Source organism: Sceloporus undulatus, chromosome 1 (genome assembly GCF_019175285.1).
Source record: "Sceloporus undulatus isolate JIND9_A2432 ecotype Alabama chromosome 1, SceUnd_v1.1, whole genome shotgun sequence".
In the NCBI taxonomy this organism is placed as follows: Eukaryota; Metazoa; Chordata; class Lepidosauria; order Squamata; family Phrynosomatidae; genus Sceloporus; species Sceloporus undulatus.
The window spans coordinates 24,362,308-24,386,492 of record NC_056522.1 but is presented as its reverse complement, the minus strand read 5'-3'; the positions used below and the strand labels follow the sequence as shown (position 1 = coordinate 24,386,492).

The 24,185-nt window shown below is 42.0% G+C and overlaps 1 protein-coding gene across 3 annotated transcripts; it reads left to right on the top strand.

Moving 5' to 3' along the window:
* The first annotated feature begins 257 nt into the window (after positions 1-257).
* Positions 258-23,898, top strand: PEX6 (peroxisomal biogenesis factor 6). 3 transcript variants are annotated; one of them, XM_042446050.1, is made up of 17 exons: positions 261-1,441; positions 3,940-4,103; positions 4,940-5,023; positions 5,420-5,522; positions 6,843-6,979; positions 7,222-7,333; positions 7,788-7,996; positions 9,623-9,818; positions 11,535-11,611; positions 13,417-13,549; positions 15,298-15,503; positions 15,581-15,642; positions 17,867-17,975; positions 19,150-19,266; positions 20,850-20,927; positions 22,029-22,168; positions 23,405-23,898. In XM_042446050.1, exons 1-17 carry the CDS (start codon positions 530-532, stop codon positions 23,536-23,538), a joined length of 2,973 nt encoding a protein of 990 aa, XP_042301984.1. In that variant the 5' UTR covers positions 261-529; the 3' UTR covers positions 23,539-23,898. The 3 variants fall into 3 exon arrangements, with proteins under 3 accessions (XP_042301986.1, XP_042301984.1, XP_042301985.1); XM_042446051.1 differs by having other exon boundaries at positions 262-1,441; positions 9,626-9,818; XM_042446052.1 differs by lacking the exon at positions 20,850-20,927 and having other exon boundaries at positions 258-1,441.
* The last annotated feature ends 287 nt before the right edge of the window (positions 23,899-24,185 follow it).

The window sequence follows — 24,185 nt, the reverse complement described above, 5'->3', positions numbered from 1 at the left end:
TCATGTCTCTAGCTGCCTCCAGTTGTTTTTTGTGGGGTTTTGGGGCTATGTAGCCATGTTCTAGAAGAGTTTATTCCTGACGTTTTGCCACCTTCAGATGATGCTTCCAGTTGCATTGTGGGCTTCGTAGTTCAGTGAGGCCTAGGAGTTCTCTGTCTTAGAATTCCCAAACGCCTCCCTGAACCTCAAACCCCAGAATGCAACAGGAGGCGGCCAAAGCAGTTCAAAGTGGAAGAGCAGCGCTATAACTGTAGTGCTTGAATTTCCACCGTCTGTATGTCTCCTCCACTTTCATGTCTCTAGCATTGTCCCGTTGCATTGTGGGCCTTGTAGTCCAGCGAGGCCTATGCCCTCTCTGTCTCAGGATTCCCAAACGCCTCTCCCTGAACCGCAAACCCCAGCATGCAACGGGGGCAGCTAGAGCCATTAAAGTATAAGAGGTGCGCTATAACTAAGAGCTTAGTGAGGCGGTGTCTACTGTCTTTAAGGGCCGAAGGGGCCTCCATTTTGCCTCAGGCAGGCTTCCTTAATGGCGGCGGTGGCGGTGCTGCGTTGCCTGGGCGAGCCAGGCCCCCCTCGTGAGGCGGCGGCGGCGGCGGCGGCGGCGGCGCTGCTCCCTCCGTCGGCGGGGCTGCTGGTGGCTCCCTCGGGCGGAGAGTGGGCCGCCTCCTCCTCTCCGGGGGGCAGCCTGGTCCTGGCGATCCGGGCGCCGCTTCCGGAGGCCCAGCCGGTGCTGCTGTGCGCGGCGGTGCTGGAGGAGGAATCCACCTGGGGACTGGAGCTGTGGCTGGGGCGGCCCTTCCTGAGGCACCTGGGCCTGGCTCCGGGGAAGGCCGTGAGGGTGTGGCCCGTGCGGAGGCCTCCGCTGCTGGGCTGGGTCTTGTTAGGGGGCGCCTCCGCCGCCCGGCCTCCGAGGCTCCTCCCGCCGGGGCCAGGCGTCTTAGTCCGGCGGGGAGAGGCCCTTCCGAGCTCGGGGCTGCGAGTGCTGGAAGCCAGGCCTACTCTGCAGGGCCTCCTGGGCGCCGGGACCCGCGTGGCCCTAACGGAGCTGAGAGGCTGGGAGGCGCCAAGCAGGCCTCCGCCTTCTCCTCCTGCTCCGTTGGTCTGCAGCTGGGTCCCTCGCGGGGAGAGGCTCCTGGTCGGGAAGCGGGGCCGCCCTCCTCCTCCTTCCTTCCGGGGCGAAGACGCCGCAGAGGCCCTTTGGGTGACCCCCGGCTCCTTGCGCCGCCTGGGGCTCTTCGATCGAGAGTGGGTTTCCCTGAAGGGCCAAGAAGGGGAGCCCCACCTGGCCCCCGTCAGGACCCTCCTCCTCCTCCGGGGCTCGCCATGGGGAGAGCGAGGGGAAAGCGGCGCCTGCCCGGGCCACACGGCCCTCCTCCCCGCCGCCTTGGCCTTCAACCTCTCCTGCGACCCTTTGGAAGGCAGCCTCCTCCAGCTCCAGGTGGGAGCCCTCCGGCTGCTGCTATTGGCGCCGCCAGAGGATAGGGAAGGAGGGAGGCAAGTCGGGCAGAGGAGAGAGCAAAGGAAAGCAGGCGCGAAGGAAGGAAGGAGGGGGATAAATTCATCCTCAGATTCAAGAGGGGTTACAAATTAAGGCCCACAAACACACTGCAGAAATAATCCAGTCCGAGCACTGCTCTGGCTGACTGCTAGGGAACCCTGGGAATTGTAGTTCCTGCCCATCTGGTGACTTTCACACCAAAATGGGTGCTTTTCGGGGCCTTTGGTGTGATTTTGGTGAAGATTTGGTGACTTTTGCACATTTCAGCTCCAGCCTGAGATGGAGCCCCTTCATGTCAAAATAGACACCTTAAAAGTATTAGAAGGACTGAAAGATTCTTTGGTTGGTTTTAATGGTAATTTTGGGAGTTGAAATAAGTTCCAATTATTTTTATTCAATTAGGGCTACGTTTTATTGCCATATTAACATTACAGGGACTTTTCGGGGATTTTGACTGAATATTTGGTGAGATACAGGGGGATTTGGTGGGTTTTGGGCCAAACGTTTGGGGAATGATCTTCGAGGCTTGTGGGCAGCGCTGCCCCTAGCATTGGTCCAGGGCAGCTAAAGCAGTCTCAAGATGGATTGTTTCTGCAGTGTGCTTTCCACCTCAATTACCCTTGGAACCAAACAAAAATCCATCAGCAATACCTGTACAGTATTTATTTTCCAACCAAAGTGCAGAATATGCTTGTTGCAAGCTTTGGAAGCTCCATGGGCTTCTTTGTCATCAGGCAAGAGGCTACAAACCAGACAGGAGAAAGAAAAGAGCAACAATTGGAGATGTTAGCCAGATGCCTGCATATTGTTTCAGTCCTTAGTAAAGATGGTATATTGGGGAGGAGGTCTTTTGCGCAGGCAGGGCCCTCCTCCTCCTCCTCCTCTTGGCCATGCAGCAAACTGGTTACAGCGTTTTCTTGGCAAGTTTCTTCAGAGGAGGTTTGCCATTGCCATCCTCTGAGGCTGAGAGAGTGTGACTTGCCCTCGGTGGGTTTCCATGGCCAGGCTGGGAATCTAACCTAGTCCTTGTTCCAACTCTAAAACCATTGCACCACACTACCTTACAAACCAATACCTTAAACCACTAATATAAATATAAATACTGTAAATGACTAACCCAGTTCCCTACTCATCCATGAAAACCCACTGGTTGACCTTAGCTGAGTTACAAACTCTAAGCCTCAGAAGAAAGGTTCTCTTTAGGGTCACCATAATTTGGAAACAACTTGAAGACACACAAAAACACCATTGGCATAATGGTTTGAATGTTGGACTAGGATTCTAGGAGCCAGGGTTCACATCCCCACTTATCTGGAAAACCCACTGTAGGACCATGGGCAAGTCATGCTGTTTAGCCTCAGAGAAAGGCAATGGGAAGCCCCCTCTGAGTAAATTTTGCACTTACAGCCTGAACGTGAGAAAAATTTGTGCAAAAATGTATACATTTTGAGATGCATTTTTCCTAATGGACACATTTTTGTGCATTTTTTCCAGTTGACCAAAGCATGTTTGTTCACACTTTTCAAATATATGCATAGTTTTGTACATACTGGTATTCTTCTTTCTGAAACACACAGCAGGCCTTGGAAATACACACATTTCTCAGACAAGCTGGACTTTCTCCTGAAGGAAGTGTAAAATGGATATCTTCATACCTTTGTGAACGCAACAAATCTCTTTCCATCCCTAGTTAAAGTTGCATGAAATGGACTGTGGAGTCTTCTCTCAGTTCAGTTAACATTCATCTTATTTTGCATAGGAAGTGGTGTGTATTCCTCATAGTGTCATGCGTATCAATTTTTCTTTTTTCTGTGTAAGATTGGAATGTAGTTACTAATTCCCCAGTTCTGTTCTTATAGTTGGGTATTGATTGAATGAAAAGCTTACTGTGATGAATCATGGAGTGGTAGGGTTATACATGCCATGTGAATTGACACCCATTTATATACTGAGACTTCATATGCACAGCGTATGCACACCTGTCTCCTCTGGGACAGATTGGGTTGGATGTGCATGCGAACTGCAGCAGGAATGGGAAATTTGTACTGTCAGTTATGCACTAAGTGTTGCTTTTAAGTTGGCTAGTACATAAAATTAAATTGTGAGCGGAAAGAGGAAAATGATACACAAAAAAGTACAGACTGTTGCAGCTGCAGTAAAACTGAGTATCTGCTAATTAGCTTACTTGCTGTTCACCGCTATGATCTTTGGAATAGCGGTATATAAAAAACAAAAACAAAAAACGACTGTGAAGTTAATTGTAAAATGGAATTTAAATGTCTTTGGGAATACGCATACTGAGGGCGGATCCAGACTCTCATAGGATAGGTTGGAACACAGCAGGTTGCTATATTTACATGAAATGATTGCTTTAATCTCCTAGCTGTTCAAACTGCGTAGTGGAATTGAATCAGAATAGGGCTGTTTGTCCTTTATAGAGATATGGTGAAGCTGCTGGTGCACAAGAGGTAAAAGGAAGCCGATCCTTGCTATCTGTGCCACCCTTTGCCAAGGAGCTACACATAGAAATCGTGTCCTCGCCAGCCTACAGCACCAGAGGAGTCTATGACCAAATTCTGTACCGACACTTTCAAACTCCCAGGTTAGCCTTTCAGTTAAGATCACAACTTAACATCTTCACCCAACTTAATGAGCTGAAGGGATAATCTTACTGTTGTGCTTTTTATTTACTATACAAGCACACTATAAGCAGAGCATGGCCCTATGCACACTGCATAGACTTTTTTTCTAAGTAAGTTAATATTGATTCTGAGGATGTTTCGAATTATGTCTTCAGACAGTCAATTAATGCAGTTGCATTGGCTGAGAGAATTTGTACAGGCTTTTCTGTAGCAGCACAGTGCTGTTAAGTTTGTTCTATGTACAACATACGTTCCTTGGGGTTTTCTAGTAATCTCTGAAGACTCCCCTCTTTTTTAGTGGCCAGTTACTGTATGCTGGTTGCAAAACATAGTTGAGAACTATTTTTGGAAGTCTGCATTTATAAATATAAATGTTATATAAACCAATGTTATGCAAAAGCCTTGGGATGGGACCCTAGGAATCCCACCCTCCCTGGGGCCAATCCCAAGAGAAAGTCAGGGAAATTAATTAATTAATTACCCTCCCAAGTGTTTCCTCTTCCCTACACCTTTTATGTGTGTTTTTTTATGTTACAACCTCATCTAAATATAGGATTTAAAAAAACATATTTCACTTTTTTATGCAGAACTTGTTTTTCTTCTGATGATACTGTTTCACGCCAAATCATTTGGTTTTGAGCCATACAGGTTCTTCAGCCTCTTCTATACAACATAGAAATTTCAGAGGTCTTATTGCTTTGCATCTTGTCATATCTGCCCGAGGGGAAAAAACATTTTTCTTTTCCTTGGTTAAATGATGTGATTATAATTCTTCACTGTGGCTGTTTCATTACAGGCTAGTACAAGAAGAAGATATTTTGTGTGTTCCAACAGCTGGACATCCTGAATTTTTAGAAGGAAATACAGAAAAGTTTTTTAGGTATGTTGTCCATCATCTGGTAAAGGCTTCAATGAATTGTCAATTTGCAGTCATCAAACTGCTTGCTGTAATATTAAGTGAACTAGCTTGGACTGTTTTTGAAGAAACTGGGGAGAACAATCCTTGAAAATCTTGTTAATCCTGGTTTGCATCTTCTATTCTTATAGTCCTTGCTAACTGAAGCCTTTTATTTTAGTTTAAGGAGGGCTATATTTCACCCTCAAAAATCAAGGCCAGTAGCAATTAAAAAGAACTGTGGAACTATCTAAACTGCTGCTCCCCCAAAGTATAATCTTAGCTGTTTAAATATTCCTGTTGTTTACTGCTGGTTAGTCTGAATTCAGTGTTTTTGATGCTAGAAATGTACTGTAGACTGTTTGTTTGCTCTTTCTTTAGGTGGTCAGATCTCTACTTTAAGGTTAAAAAGATAATACCAGTGGAGGAAAAGCACCAAAGTGTAGGATACTTGGTTGACACCAAGCATACATCTTTATTTCTGGTAAGTCATGAAGGATCTGTGAAGTCAATATGACATTGTACCTTTGTCATTTTGGCTCTACTATGCACTAGTAATGTCTGGGGGTTATGATATTTGATTTAATTAAAAAAAAAGTTTTACGGCTGTTGGTCTGGACATCCTTCTTCTTTGCCATCCTGAAAAACAGCAATCCACTCACTTCTTCTGCCCCCACCCAATTTATACAGTGGTACCCCGGGATACAAATGCGCCGCCTTACGAAATTTCCGGGTTACGAAAAAAATCCATAGAAAAAAACTGTTCCGGGTTACGAAGGTTATTTCGGGTTACGAAAAAATTTTTGGTGCTTTTCGGCGCTTTTTCGCACGAAATCGCGGCTTTCGCTATTAGCGCCTATGGCTTTTTCGGCTTACGAAGGATTTCGGGTTACGAACGCGGCAGCGGAACGAATTAAATTCGTAACCCGGGGTACCACTGTATTAACCTTTAGAACATATTAAACAAAAACACTCAGTTACACACATAACATCCAAAATAAGAGCCCTAAACCAAACTATAAAATAATAACCGTAAACTAAACTAGATTACTCCCCCCAGCCCTTTCATATCCCCAACTCCCTCCCTCTACACAAAACGATAGCAATTGACACAGACTTCCCATGTCCCAAGCCTGAGAATATTAACACACAGTATATTAAGCTTTGCAGTAATGTTAACTTACAGTATTTTTGTTTTACTTGTGACCTAAAAAATTAATCAAAATTGCGTCAAGCCTCAAATTCTCCAGCCATAATCTTTCTTTCTTCTTCATATAAGACAAAATTAGTCTTTAAAAATTTGCACAGTGATTTTTCTTTAATTAAACAGCAGTAATCAGGGTCTGAGCTAGAAGTGAGTGGTTGAATAGTCCACTCACTTCTACCTCAGACCCTGATTACTGCTGTTTTCAATCCTGCCCACCACAGATCTGTGGGGCCTGGCAGAGTACCCTGAAGGAATTTTGCCTTTGTCAGATAAATGATTCGAACACTGATCTCCAGAGTCATAGTCCAGCACTCAAACCACCACACCATGCTGGTTGTCACACAGGATGCCTAGATAATCACAAACAAATTTAAGAGAGAATGTTAAAAAGTAGGGCCACTTTCTTTCTCTCTCAACTTCTATTTTCATTATTATTTAAACTAGCAAAAATGTCTTCTTTCCTAATGTGAAAATTTAACCAGCCTCCCAGGCAACATATAAATCACCAAATAGCTATCTCTGTTGTAAATGGTATTGTCTGAGTGACTTTAAAGGCCTTTTTCTGTTGAACTGCTATTCAACTTCTTTGTCTTGAAGGTTGGTTCAACAAATAGTGCTGTTCCATCTTTCCCATCTCAAGATGCCCAAGGTTACTGGAGCAGTTTGTCACCTGCTGGGCTCTGTACTCCAGTGAAACAACTCTGTGATATTCTTGGCCCTTACTTACACAGCAGGTTAGTCAGACCGCTTGACTTGAGTTTTGCAGTATAACACACTACTATAGATAGCTATGGGAGTTTAGAAATATGTAACTGCTGCCTTTTGTTGATAGATTTTTGAGAATTTGGGGTTTCTGGGTTTTACTTTGACTATATGGGATGGTAGTTTTTTTCAGGGTTGTTCATTCAAGTGGCTCTTGTTCTCTTTTCTTTTTGTGCAAAATGAAGTGATCAAGTTGCTGATTTCTCTGTTACAGGGGAACTCTGTTAAATGGAGCTGGAAGCATTCTTCTTTCAGGACCCAGTGGTGTAGGGAAGCTGACAGCTGTCAGAGCTGCCTGTAGCCGCCTTAATCTCCATTTGTTCAAGGTAGTTGGAGACTTGTAACTTCATCTTCATACTCTTAATGTGTGGAATGAAGAGTGTAGCATTGAATATCCCTCTTCTCTTTCTCTATCCCTCCCCTAGTTGAGGATTACTGAATTTGTCTTCTGCCTTCTTGAAATATGAGATTATTATATAAATGGAAGGTGTTACTTTTATTCATGTTACTGTTTACTTTTTATGAAAAGGAGGAGGAAAATGGAGAGTTCCAGATGTAGACAACCTAATTAGGATGGCCCTATTGAATAAATTGCTAGTGTACTGAGTACAGTCAGGACATAAGTAAATCCAGTGATTCAGTGGGTCTACTTTGGTTGAGACTAGCAATTGCATTTAGATTTCTGTTTATAACAGTTGTGTCAAAAAGATATGGCCTGTATTTCAGCCAGTGTGGCCTTTTTCTTACTCCATTTCATCTTTGTTTTCTCTCTGTGTGTAGGTGGATTGTGTTGCTTTGTGTGGTGACACCAGTGCATCTACGGAAGCAAAACTGTGTGCTGCCTTCTCACAGGCTGAGCTGTATAATCCTTGTGTTCTGCTGATGAAAGATGTAGAGCTGTTAGGAAAGGATCGTGATGGAGTTGGGGAGGACTCCAGAGTTATCCTTGCATTGAAGCAGCTTCTCCAAGACAGGGAAATGAAGACTAGGTATGAACCACTCTTCTAATGTGCATCTCTAAAATATGCCCGTCACTCCCTCAGAGTGTGATAGAGTCTCCTTTGGAGGTTTTTAAACAAGCTAGATGGCCATCTATTGGGAATGCTTTGATTGTCTAATACTGCAAGGCAGGAGTTGAACTGGATGGCCCTTGTAGTCTCTTCCAACTCTATGATTCTGTGTTACTATAGCAAGCCCATTTTCACAGCATAGTAGAATTTTGTAAATAGAGTTGCTTTTGACTGCTTTTATTAATTTATTTTTAGATTAATTTTTATTAATTTTTAAAACAATCTAATTTACACTCAAACTAATATACAATAAAAGATAAAGAAACTGGGGGAGGAATCAAAAAGAAGAAAGAAAGAAAGAGAAAAAAGGGAGAATTGAAAGAAAAAGACAAACAACTGAGATTGCATCCACACTGCAGAAATAATCCAGGTTAATATCACTCTAACTGCCATGGCTCAGTACTAATTGTTTGAATTGTTTAATTGTTTTTTAAACTTCGTATTTTTAATGTTTTATACTACTTTAACTTGGACTGTTTTAGATTTGCTATCCACTTTGAGCCCCTGTACTGGGAGGAAGGCAGGATATAAATAATAATATGGCATTATGGGAATTGTAGTTTGTTGTGGCATCAGGACTCTCTGACTGAGAATGTCTCACAGAGCTACAGAAAAATACATTTCATCTCAACATTAGGATGGGAAGAGCTGGTCAACAGTGGGATACACTCCCTCAGAGAGTGTTGTTGTTATTGCTGTTTGGGTTAATTTATATAGTGCTGTACATTTTGCATGGCACTTTACAGAGTTCTCAAAACAACATACAGCCTGGCAACGACATACAGTCTAAAATCACAAAATACAAAAATAGTAGTAGAGTAGTGGAGTTTCCTTCTTTCAAGGTTTTTAAACAGAGACTGGATGGCCCTTGAGACCTCTTCCAACTGTATGATTGTATGACTGTAATGAAAACAAAAAAGTAGAAAAAAATTATTCTACCATTACAGATCCAAATAATCCTACTGAAATTACAAATAAACATAGCCACAGATTATTACAATGTTAGAGTTCCTGTTGCTCAAAAAGTCCATGGTTTTGACTGTTTTGATTTTTTAAATGATTATATGATTTTGAATATTTATTAGCTGATGGTGGTTTATGTTTAGACATAAGTACTGCCATTTCTTTTTCTGTTCCCCACCTCCTCCCCTTAAATCATTAAACTTTTAAAAATATTACTGACCACTACTTCATGAGTGGCGAAGATTGTTTTGATTTTAACGACATAATAGATGCAGCAGCCTATTTCTCTCTCTTCCATCTGCTTTCCTACTCACTGAAAGGGAAAACGTACAGGGGTGCCGCACTCCTTCAAGAACCTACAACAATTTTAGCATGCTTATTTATGATTTATAGCTCACATTTTAGTTAGAATACTGAAGCCATAAAAATACCAGAAGAAGGGATTTTTTTAAAAGACAGATATACTGTTGATTATGGAGCTACGTATTCACTTAAATAGTTGGTATGGACTGCAATAGGAGAACAGGGAGTTTTCCTCTAGTCTCTGTAGTGAAGTGTTGCTTATGTATTTGTGTTTCTCAGCAGTTACCCTCTCTTGATTGTTGGCACAACAACCAAACTTGGGGATGTCCCTACAGACTTGCAGACAGCATTCCTTCATGAAGTAAAAATTCAAGCACCGTCTGAAGAGCAAAGGAAAGCCATTCTAAGCATGCTAACCGAAAACTTCTCACTGGGCAAAGAAGTGAGCCTGACCAAGCTAGCCCGGCAAACTGCAGTGAGTACAATGTCCTCATACAATGTCTTTGAGAAATCAGTCAGTAGGACAGCGTTGTTACAAGAGAAGCAAAGCTGGATCCTGAGTTGTAAAAAGTGATGTAGAGAAGGGTTCCACAGGAAGGCAGAAGAGATAGATAAGAAATAATAATAATAATAATAATAATAATAATAATAATAATAATAATAAGCCTTTATTTATAAAGCACTGTAAATTTACACAGCGCTGTACATACAATCTTTTAATTAGGCGGTTCCCTGCCCTCAGGCTTACAATCTAAAAAGACACAACACAAAAGGAGAAGGGAGTGGTGGAAGGCAAGGGGATGAGGGCCAGAGGTTCTTCTCTACCTCCGAGGCCTGGACCAAGGCAGATGGACTGGAGGGAGGGTTTGGCTTATAATGGATGGGTAAACTTCTTCCAGGGAGGCCTGTTGGAGTTAGCCTGCCTCTCTAGTAGGATAATACATATAAAATACATAGCAATACAGGAAATGATTCAATAAAACAGGCAACAAAAGAACATCAAATAGCAAGTGATAGTTATGCAATGCCTGGGAAGGCTTCTCTGAACAGGATGGTCTTCAACTCCATTTTGAAGCTGGTTAAAGAAGTGATGGCTCTTGTTCGGGGGGGGGGGGGGGGGTCCCAGGGGGGGGGGGCAGCGAGTGAAAAGGGGCAAATCCGAGATGGGGCAGAGGAAATCCTGGGCTGGGACAGTAGACCTTGACTACCAGAACAGAGGGCCCGAGTGGGAAGGTGAGGAGAAAGAAGGTCTGATAAGTAAGAAGGGGCCAGCCCATGGAGGGCTTTAAGCGTCGACAGCAGGAGCTTGTACTGAATGTGGAAAGGGAGGGGGAGCCAGTGAAGGGATGCCAACACAGGAAAGATGTGGTCAGAGCGGTGGGCAGATGTGATAATGCGTGCAGCTGAATGCTGGACAGAGATTAAAGGACGGAGATGAGAAAGAGGAAGCCCAGCCAGGAGGACGTTACAGTAATCAGGTCGTGAGACCACTAGGGCATGGACCAGGATCTTGCCAGTAGAGGCAGAGAGATAAGGTCGGATTTTAGCAATATTGTATAAAAAGAATCTACAAGCCTTGGCTGTGGTCTGGATCTGAGGGATACACAACAGAGAAGAGTCAAAGATAAAACCAAGACTGCGGGCTTGCTGGATTAGTTGAATAGAAATGTTGTCCACAGAGACAGAAAAGGAGTGTTGAAGGGTGGACTTAGGAGGAAAGACAAGAAGCTCCGTCTTGGACATGTTCCCTGCATGTGCTGAAAACTCACCTTTCAGCACCAGGAACTTTCTTCACGAACGGACTACTTGTGTACTGTATTAGAATCCCTGAGAAAAGTATTCTGTACAGTAAGCTGGGAAAGTGGTCAGGTTCACTTGGTTCTTTGCATTCTTTTGCTGTTAAGAGTTTACCTAGATTTGTTTTTGAATTTTAGACAATGTAGCACAAACAAAGGCATCTTGACTACCTATTCTAGAAGTTTTGGAAGCCCTTATGAATTCATATCAGTAGTAGTTTGTCCATTACTTCGGTGGTGGAAGAAATGAGGGAGGGGTTACTAGCTTTGATAAAGATCTCTTTCTTTGTATGGAAAATTAAACCAACATTTCCTTAAGTGACCTTCTTTCAGAATGCCCTTCTCTGTTTGCTGTGCAAATTGCTGCACTAATATTTTATCCCATCTTTCCCCAGGGCTTTGTTTTAGGAGATTTCTGTGCTTTACTTTCCCACAGCAGTCATGCAGCCTACACAAGGATTCAGAATTCAAGGTATGTGATGATGAGAGAACCAACCATGTTTGGCTACAAGTAATGTTAGTGTGGGCAAACAAAGCCATGTTGTGTTCACTTTGAAAACCTTAGTCATCATAGTCATCATGCAAGCTGCAGGAAAAGAGATTCCACCTCAACATTAGGAGGAACTTCCTGACAGTAAGGGCTGTTCGACAGTGGAACAAACTCCCTCGAAGTGTAGTGGAGTCTCCTTCCTTAGAGGTCTTCAAACAGAGGCTGGATGGCCCTCTGTCGGGGATGCTTTGATTGTGATTTCCTGCATGACGGGGTTGGACTAGATGGCCCTTGTGGTCTCTTCCAACTCTGCGATTCTATGATCTCCCATTGTGTGCAATATAGGGCAGATAAAGAACACTCCAGTCAAATGCAGATTCCAGTACATCTGGGTTGGTGCCATCACCTGTATTTGATGATTTCATTGCTGTATTGCAACAGAACAAAGCAATACCTAACAAATTCAGGCAAAATCATGCAAGGTACAAAAGTAACTGAAGAATGTACAGAGTGTAACTACTAATTATAATGAACTAAAATTACACAAACCAAACAATAATTATCAAGTCAATAACTAACAATTATGTAATAATTTATAGAAAGTAACTGACAATGTTTTGCAAAATAAACTTACTGACACGTAGTACTTACAGTACCTGTTGTTGTTCTTGTGTGTCTTGAAGTCATTTCCAACTTACAATAATAATAATAATAATAATAATAATATGTTTGATTTGTATACCGCTTTTCCTATGATCAAAGCGGTTTACAGCATACATATGCATATACAACAAAGCAAGTAACCAAACCAAAACAAAAAAAACTCTGCTTCTCTCCCCTCAAGATGGTGGTCGGGGGAGGGCTCTTCAACTTGGCAGGCGGAGGCCTGTTGTATCTTGCCTGCTTCTCTCCCCTCAAGATGGTGGTCGGGGAGGGCTCATATAAGACAAATATATCATAGAGTTTTCTTGGCAGGGTTTCTTCAGAAGAGGTTTGCCTTTACCATTCTCTGACGCTGAAAGAGTGTGATTTGCCCAAGGTCGCCCAGTGGGGTTCTATGACTAAGCCATCGTCTGTAGAGTCATAGCCCAATAGTTTTTTGTGGGTTTTTCAAGCTATGTGGCCATGTTCTAGAAGAGTTTCTTCCTGTCGTTTTGCCAGCCTCTGTGGCTGGCATCATAGTACAATGCTTAAACCACTACATCACACTGGACCTCCCTGCAATACTAATCCTTGATTGAATTGCTAGGGTGCTTCCAGTTTCGGTATAGAGACAGTTCTTTTAATGGACATCTATTTAGCACCTTAGCAATTCAGTCAAATACTGGTATTGTAAGTACTATTTATCAGTCAAGTTTATTTTTCAGAACATGGTAAGTTACTTTCCGTACATTATTATATAATTGTTAGTTACCTTCTTGATAATTACTTTTTGGTTTGTATAATTTTAGTTAATTGTATAATTAGTTATTTAGTTACTTTTGGACCTTGTTTGTTTTCTCCCCAAGTTTGTTAGAGATAGCTTTCTTTTCAAGCCTCTCCTGTAGTTCCCTTTGTGTTAGTAATAGAACAAAGCAACCTGGTTGCCAAGGTTGTTAAACACCCTTGTGGGCCATGGCATATCCCCTCCTCACACATACAACCTGCCAATACCCAATAAAGGACACTTTCCTTGGAGCATAGCATTTCTAGTTCAGATCTCAATTGTGAGAACTCAGAGCCAATCAGGTTTTTATAATTAAAAAATGTACAGTATAGAAAACACCTTTTTATTTCTTCTTTACTAGCTTTCTGGGAGCACCAAGTGATGAAGAAGAGCATGATTTTTGTGCTGCTGGCTTCCCTCTGTTGGCAGAAGATTTCACTGTTGCACTGGATAAACTGCATGATGCTCATTCACAGGCAATAGGAGCCCCAAAAGTAAGGAGTGATCAAATAAAGGACTTGGCAGAGTTTGCTATAATGATTAAGTGCAGTGAGTTATCATCTCAACCTATTTTGCTGATGAAATTAAAGTAAATGAGGTGGAAGCCTGGATAAGGGAAAAAAGATGCTTCTTTCACTAATTTATTTTTATTTTATTTTTTAAATGTTAGGGTCTCATTTCCATTTAGTCCTGTTCAAAGCCATATACTTCAGCCTAAAATAAAAACAATATCCAATCATGAATTTTAAAAACAAATAAGATTAAAATGGCGAAAGTGGGGCGATACTCATCAGAGTTTAGGATAAAACCATTCAGTGATAATTTGTAATCTCCAGCAAATTTTTAAAAACATCTCCTTCTCAGTCTTCATGAGCAACCAGGCAGCCAGGCAGAATGCATTTGATAGGAAGTTCCATAGAAGTAATGTCACAACTGGAAAAGCAGTTGATCTTGTAGATATTGATGTATTAAAAGAATTTCTCCCAGGTGGAATCCAAGTTAAAAAAGAAATAACAGCATTATTAAAAAGTGGCTAAAAACATTTAACACTTTCAAAACATAATTAGTTATGAAAGATACTACAGCACACTTCACATCCCCTACTTATAATGCCTACAAAGGTTCATATCACTATATTTCTATATTAAGCACAGTACAGGTATGACCCAGGGCCTGTTAAGCATACAGCATATTAGGCAGGACAGAATCATGGTATTATATCAATCAGGACAGAATTATGACAGGATTAACCCAATCGTGACACAACTGCTACACAGTTTTAATCTCAGAGGCATGCCTGTATAAAAAGGTCTTCACTTGTTGGTGGAAAGAGAGTAGGGAGGGGGTCCACAGGACCTTCTGTGGAAGGGAATTCCACAGTCTGGGAGCAGCCATGGAGAAGGCTTTGGCGGGGTACAGACCGCCCAGAAGAGGCACCTCCTCGGCGCCTCTCTCTGCTGCACAGCTGTGCTGCAGCATACAAATTGCGCATCGCAGCCACGCAGCAGAAAAATAGCTCAAAAAGCGGCTCCTTTTTGCTGCGCCACAAAGCGCCAAAGACGGAGCATATACGTCGCAGCTGCGCAGCTCCGTATGGGAGCTGTGCAGCTGCGATGTAATGGTTACACGTGCCATGTGTAAGGTGCTGCATAACAGTGGCGCATGCACAATGTGCTAGGGTTGCGGAGCGTGTGCACGCGCCGCCCCAAGACAACCCTAGCACGTCATGGATGCGCCGCAAAGGGCCTGTCTGGAGAGGGCCTCTGTTTTGTATCCTCACCAATCATACTTGTGCAGGTAGTGGGACTGAGATGTGCAGTGGGGTTTCATGTTTTGATCTTAAGGTGGTGAATGGATAACAGATGGCAAAAGTACACATAAAGGTGGGAGATTAAGGTGTGATGTAAATGATTGTGTTTGAAAACCAGTAGCATCTTGAAGAGGTAGAGAATGGTGGCTCAGGAATGGTATTAAGCAATGAATGAGCCAAAGTGTAACACTTGATGTGATTCTAATCCTGATTGATATGATATCATAATTCTGCCTTGCTCAATATGCTATAAACCTAATATGCCTAATAGTCCATGAGTCATATCTGTGTTGTGCTTAATAGAGAGATACAGTGACATGAATCTGTGTTTCTCTGTATTTGATAACACCATAAGAAATTCTAATCGGATATTTTGGGTTATTGAATGAGGATGTGGAATTTGTAGATCATAAGGCTGTCTTTTTGTTTCAGATACCTACTGTTTTCTGGCAAGATATTGGTGGACTCCAGGATGTGAAGAAGGAGATCCTGGACACCATTCAGCTTCCCCTGGAACATCCAGAGCTACTGTCTTTAGGTCTTCGCCGCTCTGGCCTTCTGCTCTATGGTCCACCTGGAACAGGAAAGACATTGTTAGCTAAAGCTGTAGCTACAGAGTGCACCATGACTTTCCTCAGGTGGGCATTATAGTATAGAGAGATAAGGCAAGCCTGAGGACTGATATCTTGGTATAACTTTGTTTTTTCGTTTTCAGTGTGAAAGGTCCTGAGCTCATTAATATGTATGTTGGACAAAGTGAAGAGAATGTCCGTGAAGGTTAGTACGGAGTCCTAATTTTTTATTATTTATTTATTTAGAGTATTTATACCCCAATCTTCAGTCAAAAGACTCTCAGAGCAGCTTACAAATTGTTAGACATTTCCCTGTCTTCAGGCTTACATTCTAAAACAATAAGACACAAAAGGAGAAAGGAGTGGCAGTGGGGAAGGGGAAACAAAATTCATTGGAATTTCAAAAACTCTGTCAGGAGTACAAAATAATCTAATGCAGATCTTTCTCTCTGAGGCCTGGACCAAGGCAGTTGGACTTTTTACTTAGAAAAGCTTCACTCTTACAGCTGCTGCAGGTCACTTAACCATGAAACAATGTGTCTTGTGTTCACACATGCATACACATTTGTATATGTACACACATGCCCAAATTTACAAAGAAAAATCTTTTCTTTCATGTGCTGTACTCCAACAAACAGAAATTAATTTGAGGACAGCAGTTGAGATTGATCAGTACACGTTTTATTTTATCATAGAAAGTAATGTTCAGTTTGCAAACCAGTTCTCTTGCACAAGTTATCCTAATAGTGATTGCAGAGATGGAAAAACTCTGCAAGAGCAGAGAACTGTGTGCCAAATAAGGCATAGGTGATACTGGATGTGATCCCATGGACAGGAATACTAAAAGGGAAGGGAGTTAATGATGGATGGGAGTTTCTTGAAAGTGAGATATTGAAGGCACAATTTCATATACAGTGGTACCCCGGGTTACGAAAATAATTCGTTCCGCCGCCGCGTTCGTAACCCGAAATGCTTCGTAAGCCGAAAAAGCCATAGGCGCTAATGGGGAAAAGCCGCGATTTCGTGCGAAATAGCGCCGAAAAGCACCAAAAAATTTTTCGTAACCCGAAAAAACCTTCGTAACCCGGAACAGTTTTTTCCTATTGATTTTTTTCGTAACCCGGAAATTTCGTAAGGCGGCGCATTCGTATCCCGGGGTACCACTGTAGTTCCAATGAGGAGGGAAAATGGGAGGTGTCTAAAGAAACCAGATGGCTGTCAAAAGAACTTTCAGTTGAGGTAAAATTTAAAAGGAATATATACAAGAAATGGGAAAAGTGGGGAAATCATCAAATAGGAATTCAGATGAGTAGCCACCATGTTTAGGCAGAAAGATGTGAGAACCAAGCCCTATGAGGAGTGGCTTAGGGAGCTGAGTATGTTTACCCTGGAGAAGAGAAGGTTAAGAGGTGATATGATAGCCAAGTTTAAATATGTGAAAACATTTCATTGAGGATGGAGCAAGCTTGTTTTCTGCTGCTTTGAAGACTAGGACATAGAGCAATGGATTCAAGCTACAGAAAAAAATTCCACCTCAACATTAGGAAGAACTTCCTGACAGTAAGAGCTGTTAGACAGTGGACTACAGAGTGTGATGGAGTCTCCTTTGGAGGTTTTTAAGCAAGCTAGATGGCCATCTATTGGGAATGCTTTGATTGTCTAATCCTGCAAGGCCAGAGTTGGACTGGATGGCCCTTGTGGTCTCTTCCAATTCTGATTCTGTGTTACTCCATTTCTCGCATTCTTCCTGTATAATCATATATTTCCATGTGTTTTACAGTTGTTGACAGCATGTATCTTAGGATGCTACCTTCCTAGGCAGGGGAGTTTGGGCGGAATACAGACTGCCCCTTTGGGGCAGCCTGCACCTGCCCCTTTCCCCAACGGATCGGGGCCTCAGCTGCCACAGCGGCAGCCCCAGAGGCCCCAACCCACCGCTTTTCCTGGCCTCGGGGAAGCGGCAAAATGCCGCTTCCCTGCAGCCTGGAAAGGGGTATCCTTGGGGCTTCATGCCCCAAGGACACCCCGACAGCAACGGGGAAAGGGAGAAAGGGGCCACTCTGCCTCTTTCTCTTTGTATCACAGCTGGTGCAGCTGTTTAAAGGCGGAGCTCGTTCTGACGCCGCTGAAAGGGCACCACAAGGGCCCTCTAGCGGTGCCAGGATGTCACGTCTGCGCTGCGCCGTTTGGCTGTGGTGCGGTCATGACATCATAATGGCAGCGCCCATGTAGAAAGGGCGCCGCCATTACAGCGTACTAGGGTTGTGGGGTGTCTGGAAAGGATGCCCCGAGGCAACCCTAGTACATATCCAGGCTGGTGCTTTGCGCCGGTCTGGATACCACCATAGGATGGTTTTTCATTTGCAGTAGTTGCTATCCATGCTGCTGGCTTTAGCATGTTGCAAGATGTATACTGTTTCTCTTCTTAGTGTTTGCCAGAGCAAGGGCAGCTGCTCCATGCATAATATTTTTTGATGAGCTTGATTCCTTGGCACCCAGTCGTGGGCGGAGTGGAGATTCAGGGGGTGTAATGGACAGGTAAGTTTTTTATATTGGCTGCTGTTAGGAAGTGCTGAAGTTTAACCTTTCTCTAGTGGCTTACTCAGTACTGAGTTTTACCTTTTCTTTATTTTTACTTATCTCCTGCTTGACATGCTTTCAGACTTTCCTTTACATGTGTTTGGCATAGTATTATAGGCAAGCATTCCGTAAAAATTAGAACCATCACTGCCTGCTGTAAACACCAGAAGCACAGGGGTGCCTGCATCTCTCATGGAAAAAAAGAATTTCTGTCCTTCAAACTTATCTTTTGTAGGTCCAGTTTTCTGTGAAAAAGTTCATTGTTCTGCTCTGGGGACCACAAAGAAGCTTCCCACAATATTAAAACAATTTAGGGTACTAAAGTAACAAAGATATAATAGCAAATGCTTGACAAATCAATTTGGTCATTTCCAAGATCCCAGTTGATAGTTGGGCTTCTGTATTTTGAACTAATTAATGTTTCTAATACCTTTGTAGGTTTGCTCATGTTCAATATTTTATACACAGTATTAATACTGTATCTTGAAGCTTAGCTGTTGAAAAACCACTGTAACAACTGTTTTGGTATTGCATTCATAAACATAACTACAGTACTATTGCTCCAAAGTTTCTGAGTACTAACCAGTACTAACAGAATGCTGTGTTTCATCATCATGATCATCAAGCTTTATTTATAAAGCACTGTAAATTTACACAGAATATGACTTTTACTGCTTGAGGGATAAAATGCACATGGCCAGATGAGGAACTTCTCATGCACAGAAGATCTTTAGGATAGCTGTGTGCCTATTATAAATAGTGTAAATTGTGTAAGAAAAACTATATGTGGTATTGCTTCTGAAAGATGTAATATTTTGTCTTCCATGCCATATGATCCTAGATGAGAGAAATTGTTCCGCCTTGGATGCATAATCTGCGCTGTGAACATGAGTCACTTTACTTCACTGTGCTTTTGCATATCCTTTGCCTTACTTTGTATGAATACTTGTCTTCAAGACACTGTTTTTGTCACTGGTGTACAGCAGCTACTACAGTGATATTTTCAAGCTCATGAGATCTGGGCACTGCTCTTGCATACTTAAACCAATTATTTATGTATATGCCCTTTAAATTAACAAGACAGATCACAAATTGAACTAACGTTTATGGCAGCACTGTGTTTCCCCAACAGAGTAGTGTCTCAGCTGCTAGCAGAGCTTGATGGACTTCATTCTTCACAAGATGTATTTGTTATTGGTGCTACAAACAGACCTGATCTTCTTGATTCAGCATTGCTCCGACCAGGCAGGTAAGATTCTCCCTTTTCTGGGTTTGCTTCTACCATGACACCTGCCTTCCACAGATTTGCTGCTGTTGAGAGACATTTACTCGGGATGGGCTTTTATGTATTCTTGTTTGTCTGAAATTATAATGTGTGTCTTGTATATCTGATATGACAGTGTTCTAGGATAGGATTCCTGTCTCCCTCTTTTCCCGTTTGTAGCCTTTTAGCAAAACAGATCATTGGTCCAAGGTGAATTCAGATGCTTTCATGTGAGAAATTGAGCTGATTTGTTTTTCCTTCTCTTTGTTGCTCTGTACTTCCTTTTCTTTAAAGAGTCAGAGTTAGACCCTGAGCTCCTTTACAAGTTTTTAAGATAAAAATGAGATGTGTTGAGAAAAGCTGATCATCCATAAACCCTGTTGTAAAAAAATCGCAAGTACTGTTTGTTGTGTGCCTTCAAGTTTTCCCCCCGATTTATGGCAACCCTAAACCTATTGTGGTGTTTTCTTGGCATGATTTGTTCAGAAGAGTTTTCCATTGGCTTCCCTTGAGGCTGACAGCATCTGACTTGTGCTTACTTTACTTGTGCTTATTTTACATTACATTATTTAGCGGCAGCTAAAAAAAGTGATTCTAGGTTGCATCAATAGACACATAGTGACTAGATCAAGGGAAGTAATAGTACCATTGTATTCTGCTTTGGTGAGGCCTCACCTGGAATACAGAGTCCAGTTCTGGGCACTACAATTCAAAAAGGATGTTGAGAAGTTGGAGCATGTCCAGAGGCAGGCAAATGGTGAAGGGTCTGGAAATCATGCCTTATGAGGAGAGACTTAGGGAACTGGGTATGTTTAACCTGGAGAAGAGAAAGTTAAGGGGCGACATGATAGCCCTATTCAAATATTTGAAAGGATGTCATATTGGGGCTGGAGCAAGCTTGTTTGCTGCAACTCCGGAGAATAGGACACTGTGTAGTAGATTCAAACTACAGGAAAAGAGATTAGGAAGAGATTAGAGATTAAACATTAGGAAGAATTTCCTGACAGTAAGAGCTGTTCAGTGGTGAAACACACTCCCTCAGAAAATGGTGGAGTCTCATTCTTTGGTGGTTTTTAAACAGAGGCTGGATAGCCATCTGTTGAAAGTGCTTTGTGTATTCCCGTATGGCAGGGGGTTGGACTGGATGGCCCTTGTGATCTTTTCCCATTCTGTGATTTATATAAGATCCCTATCCCACACTACCTGTGTGTATGCTTTACCACTCAAGGTTGCTTACATCAGCACCACAGATTGCCCAGATTTTTAGGAAATCTCTTAAGACCTTTCTTGCTGTGTAGAACCCAGAGGTTCTGAAAGGGAAGATCCTACTTGAAATGTGACTGTTTGCCAAAGAGTAGGTATTGATTGAGGATCTGTTAACTACAGGCAAAACAACAATTTGTTCTAGTAAATTAAAAGCCATACCCCATTTAAAAAAAAAGACTAGTTGGTAGAAAAATGTCCAGGTCTTATTATGGATATAAGAATTTTTGGCTAGTAGAGTTGTTAATATGTATTCTGAATGACTGCATTTTGTATGTATACTGCTTATTTCTTTTCCTGGCCAGATTTGATAAGTTGGTCTATGTAGGTGTAAATGAAGACCGAGACTCTCAGTTGCAAGTACTAAGTGCCATCACCAGAAAGTGAGTTCCTATCTTTTTTCTTTCCATAGCATAAAAACAGTCATAAGGAAGGCTCTTTTGCTTTTTAATAGAGGATTTCATACCACTAATAGTACTTCTAAATGAGCTGTTCACTGCCCTAGTGAAGTCTGGGTGGACACTGTAATTTGCTAAATGCACTTAGATAATTTTCCAACTCATGAATTACATTACTGTGAACTAGCACTGTGCTTGTGTATTCCCTTCTCACCATTTCTTCTAGTTTTAATCAAACCACAGTTTGCTGTTACATCTAACTAGCTGAACAGTGCTTTGAATAATTCTACCTAACCAAAGTTGCAGTGTAGATTGTTGACTCCTTATCTTCTGGCCAGATGGAGATGATGCGGAGAAATAGAGACAAGAAGGGCATTCCCCTCACCAACTGGTCGCATGGCTCCCATGCTGCTGCAGATGTCTCCTGTGCTCCCACCATGGAGAGTTGTCAGCGATGCCTGAGAACCTTTTCCTCCATCCTAGGAGCCCTTGCCATATTAAATCTTCCTTCATGCTCCCAAGGCAGGGAGAAAAGGTGGAGGTGGGGTATTAGAATTTAAAATGCAGAGCTTTGAGAAAAAAATTAATGAAAAAGGGAAATAAGGAAAAGAAAGCTTAAGTCAAGGACTGGAGCGGCTGTAGCAAGGATGATGCAGAGCAACAGCAAACACCATTGGAGCGATAGGCAGAAAAAGACTGGCTGCCTGGAGTTAGCTCCACCCACATAGGGTCTGTCTCTTTCCTGCCTATCTGGAGTGAGTGAGTGGGCCCCTTATCTACTGGAAATGGATATATCACAGGTAAGAACCAATGTCCCTTTGTGATGTTTTGATAGTTTAGCACAGTGATGCCCCTTGCTAAGAGGTGTCCCTTGTGCTGTGAAGTTTCTAGCCTTAAAAATCAATAAAAGGATTTTATTCTATTTCATAAAGAAAAGTGGAGTTGTTTATTCTCTTTATCTTACACTGACTTGCTGGTAAATCATCCCAGGAAAGAGTAGCTTAAGGATTCTTTCTGCTTTCAGATTTTAGTCTAGTGATATTTTTCTCTGTGGTACTAACCCTTGAATATATCCTTTCCTTGTAGATTTAAGTTGGATCCTTCAGTGAATCTCCTTGATGTTCTTGACAAATGTCCTGTACAGCTAACTGGTGCAGACTTGTATGCATTATGCTCAGATGCTATGATGTCTGCTATCAAGAGGAAAGTGGAGTGGATAGAGGAAGGTAAGAAACCAGTCTAATTTGGTTGTTGTCAGCCATAATATTAGAAAATTAGAATGGAAAACTGAATTAGCTCTTGAAATATCTGTTGCAAAGCCAAGATAGTGGAAATGATCTGGAAAGAGCAGGCTGATGGATTGCTTTCACAGAAATAATAGCCTATGTCCTCTTATGCCCATTCCCAGAGAAGAGAATGAAATAATAGGCTATATTTTAAATAAGAAAAACTCATGTTTCATAAGTTGCTTGGTAAAATTCTTATTACCTTACATCAACCTAGTTTAACTTCTTTGGAATCATGAAAGTCAGTGCTAAAAGGTGGAGTAGAAAATCAGCATCAGGTCTCCAAACAAGTGCTTCAGAGAAACTAATGTAAAGGAGTTAGGGAAATGTATAATTTGGAGGAATCATTGAATAAAAGGCGGGATGGTTTGTTCAGATTTGATTTTTCTTTGGCTCTGTTTTTGAGGATAATTCTTTTCCCTTCCTGGCTATGGCATAGTTTCATACCTGCAGAAAGAATACACTTATTTCTCTTTTCACTTGTGTTCCTTGGTCGGGTCTAATAAAGTAAACAGTTGAGTGGAGGATAGTGGGTATCCACAAAAAATGAGAAGTAAAAACAAAATTGAGGGGAAACATTTGAATCTTGTAAAATTCACTTTGACATCCCTCCATGGTTGTCAAATAGCCTTTGTTTTCCTGGGGATAAGGGTGCTGTGGCACAGTAGGAAACTGGTGGTGCAGTGGTTAAATGCCTGCACTGCAGCCACAAGGTCGTGAGTTTGATCCTAGGCAGGGCTCCAAGGCCTACTTGGCCTTGCATCCTTCCGAAGGTCACTAAAATTAGTACCCAGCTAGTTATGGACAATTAGCTTACACATTGTTAATCACTTAGGGCAATGATGGCGAACCTATGGCACGCGTGCTAGAGGTACCACTCAGAGTCCTCTCTGTGGGCACATGTGCCGTCGCCCCAGCACAGCGTTTGCCAGAGTTTGTTACTAGAAAGACAGAGGGACATGGCACTTTGCAATTAAAAAGTGGGTTTTGGGTTGCAGTTTGGGCACTCAGCTTCTAAAAGGTTCACCATCACTGACTTAGGTAGTACTTCATTCACTTATAAGCGGTATAGAAATGTACTTGCTATTGGTAGAGCTTTACATTTTTCTCTAAGTACATGTGAACTGTCTGGCAGGTAGGTTCCATCTGAAATAGTTTCACTCTTTCTTTTCCCAGGACTGGATATAGAGAACTCAGAGCTCACATTGACCATGGATGATTTTGTACAAGCTACAACAAGGCTGCAGCCTTCTGTTTCTGACTCAGAACTGCATAGATACAAACTGACCCAGCAGAAATTTGCTACTTGATAAGCATCTAGAAGAGCTGAAAAGGGAATACAAATAACTAGAACAGTATAATCCCAAAGGATGTGGAATAATTTTGGTACGAAACACCATTCATGTTGGAGAAATGAAAAGGGCACAGTCTGTTGGATTCTGATGAGAGAGGAATGAGACATAGTCATGGAACTGAGATCAATGACTTCTAAGCTAAGGTGAAATTTAATGCAAATTTGTCATCATTCATGCTTAGTCCCACTGCAGATCTACATCAAATGGAATTCCATGGGATGATAATAATCTTGATTCTAGGAATATGGGGCAAAGTGGCTGTAAGTATTAAAAAAATGTCTAAATAAATACTGAACTCCTTTCTGAGAAAGACAACAATGTTCTTTATACATTTATATCCTGCTTTTCCTTCAGTGTCATTGACACTGAGTAAGTCAGTCTATACCTATAAATATAAAATGAGGCTTTCTGAGTCAGAAATAGAAGGATAGAGAGAAACAATTCATTTATCTTCCTGTAGCCTGTACTGATAATGAAATATGTGATTGAAGTATAATTTTTCATGGAACTAGTGATGTTCCCATACTGTTTTATTTGCCAGGCTCTATCTGCTTTGACCACATTAATATAGCATGGTCATTTAGGCCCAAAGGTGAAAGACT

What these genes read in the sequence shown, in the direction of transcription:
- PEX6 (XM_042446050.1), top strand. Translation starts at nt 530, where the DNA reads ATGGCGGCGGTGGCGGTGCTGCGTTGCCTGGGCGAGCCAGGCCCCCCT. An exon ending in AGGCAATAGGAGCCCCAAAA is followed by an intron (nt 13,550 to 15,297) that starts GTAAGGAGTGAT and finishes TTTTTGTTTCAG; the next exon opens with ATACCTACTGTTTTCTGGCA. An exon ending in TGCACCATGACTTTCCTCAG is followed by an intron (nt 15,504 to 15,580) that starts GTGGGCATTATA and finishes TTTCGTTTTCAG; the next exon opens with TGTGAAAGGTCCTGAGCTCA.